At 37.3% G+C, this 2,424-nt stretch overlaps 1 protein-coding gene across 2 annotated transcripts in view; it reads right to left on the reverse strand.

The window, feature by feature from the left end:
• Positions 1–820: 820 nt before the first annotated feature.
• The window catches only part of LOC103270856 (dedicator of cytokinesis protein 7), a 128,876-nt gene continuing 127,272 nt past the window's right edge, over positions 821–2,424 (reverse strand). For both annotated transcript variants that reach the window (XM_008068357.1, XM_008068358.2), the window contains one exon: positions 821–964. In XM_008068357.1, the coding sequence (XP_008066548.1) occupies positions 821–964 (144 nt within the window). The remainder of the gene's footprint in view (positions 965–2,424) is intronic.

The raw sequence follows: 2,424 nt of genomic DNA on the forward strand, positions 1-2,424 counted from the left end.
TATCACATGTTCTCACTCATATAATGGACCTTAAACATCCAATGCAATACTATACGAAAATGACTGACAGTACTGGGAAACTATGGTAGGGGGAGGGAGATGGGATTAACAGTAGCAAATATCTGTCTGGGAATGGGGAAACACCCCATATCAACAGCGTGCCTGAATGAAACGCAATTGTATACCTAACCCTTAACTCTACTCCACAACTTCATAATAAAAAATAAATAAATAATTTCAAAAAAAAAGATGGACATAGCCCATAAACACATTAAGCTATTTCTATAAATTCAAATAACTAGACAATATGCCCTTCTTTTCTTCCTATACCAATTTCCCCAAATCCTCTAAAATGTACAAAACATTGGCAGTTTTTAAAACCTAAGGATATTTGTTTATAGGACAGTTTTTAAAATAAAATGCTATATGGTAAGATGGCGAATGATAAAACTTATCCTCACAAGGAATCCAAGACTAGACTGTTTTCCTCCTTTGAAAAGCACCTACTGTATATCAACTAATCCATCTACTAAATGCACAATTTCTTTTATGTACTATTAAGAAGAATGCTACCAAATAAATGGCAATATGCTACCACTTTTAAGACAAACCTCAAATTCAGAGATGACAAAATAGGAAAAAAATGTCTTTCATCAATTGATGAAGTAAAGAAATAACATGAGTGTAGAATTTAGTGAATGGAGAAGCAGCAAAAGAGTGGGAAAGAACGTTCTTTTGATTCTTAGAATGTGTAAGTGGAATACTTGTGTCCCACTGCCCCAAATCCAACTGATATTCTACAAGGTGAAAACTAGCTTACTCACCCTTCGGCATCAGGATCTAAAATGACAGCCAGTTCTGTTAACACGAGTCCTGCCAAATAATGCTGCTGGCGAAAAGGCAGGGACAATTCAAACATATTTGCAATCTTCTGGTCTTGTACATTTGTGGAAAACCCAGAACTCTGTTCGGGAGTGAAGTAGAACAAAACTGTAGCAGCTGTGCAACGAAACATCCTACAGACAGAACATTAAAACAAACGAGATGCGAGCACTATCTGAAAGTGAGATGAACATTATCTAGGATAGTTACTTTATATTACTATTATTAGCATTAAAGAAAGCAACTGCTCATAGTTTTGGTATAGGAAACGATAACAAAAATTACTTTAAAATTAATTTAATTACTTTATTATTGAAATAAATAATTGAAAATTTAATTATTTTCCATTTCCTTTTTCCTCACATTGAAACTTTTCCATATGCTTTTGCCTTTATTTTCTTAGCTGCTTAATGTTTCAATATCACACTCTGAAGTGAAAAAAAAAAAAGCAACTAAATTAAATGACTTGGTATGCACTCAACCTAGAGTCTAAGAGAAATATTCAGAGTTAAGGCTACTGACTTCCAGAGGAATTGTAAATACCAGTAAAATTGTTTGTCAGAGAACACACTATCTCTAGAAAATGGCTATCATTTCATGGTCTACTGGGGTTTTTTTTGTTTGTTTTTGTTTTTTGGGTTTTTTTTGAGTTGGAGTCTCACTCTGTCACCCAGACTGGAGTGCAGTGGCCACTCCCAGCCACCGCAGCCTCAACCTGCTGGGCTCCAGTAATCCTTCCGCCTCCGCCTTACAAGTAGCTGGAACTACAGGCGCGCACCATCACGCCGGGCTCATTTTTTGATTTATTGTACAGATGAGGTCTCGCCAAGTTGCCCAGGCGGGTCTCGAACCCACGGGCTCAGGCAATCCACTCACCTCAGCTCCCAAAGGCGCAGGATTACAGGCTGAGCCACTGAGCCTGGCTTCTACTGGGTTTTTAAAATGCAAAATAGCATCCCTCAAGATCTAGTCCATATTCAGGGCCTATGGGGGTTTCTTAGAAGAACAAGAATAGATTTCAGATTTCTCTATGGAGAAATCACCTTCCTTGCTAAGGATATAAAATTCTTCCTGACCCTCCCCCCATTCCCTCCAAAATGATGGCTATTACCTATTAGAATCTGAAGATTATAAAGTTAGATGACAAAGTGGACAAGATAGTGAAAGAAATTCGATGAAAATTTTCTGGCTGAATGAGATGTTCAGTAAGGAATTAGAGGTAAAGGAATGTGTGTTTCATTAATGGTTTTAGGGAATGAACCATGATTAATGTATCCCTGACTATATAGACACAACTCTGGCAGAGGACAGGGAAAGAAAGAAAAAGGTCAGCCTCCTCTTCTAAGAAAGGGTGTGCTTGGCACGTGAAAGAGTCGGTGGAGATAGGCTGATCCACCAAAAGGCTTTTTTTGCAATGATAAAATGAAAAGTTGTGAGTACCCGCTGCTGCTTCCCAGTCTTTCTAAGTCAAGTTTAAATATTTCTTTTATCAGACATATGAGATTGATTCAGTGCAGAGCTTTTTTTTTTTTTTTTTTTTTT

Source organism: Carlito syrichta, unplaced genomic scaffold (assembly GCF_000164805.1).
Source record: "Carlito syrichta isolate Samal-C Ts95f unplaced genomic scaffold, Tarsius_syrichta-2.0.1 Scaffold310501, whole genome shotgun sequence".
Classification (NCBI taxonomy): domain Eukaryota; kingdom Metazoa; phylum Chordata; class Mammalia; order Primates; family Tarsiidae; genus Carlito; species Carlito syrichta.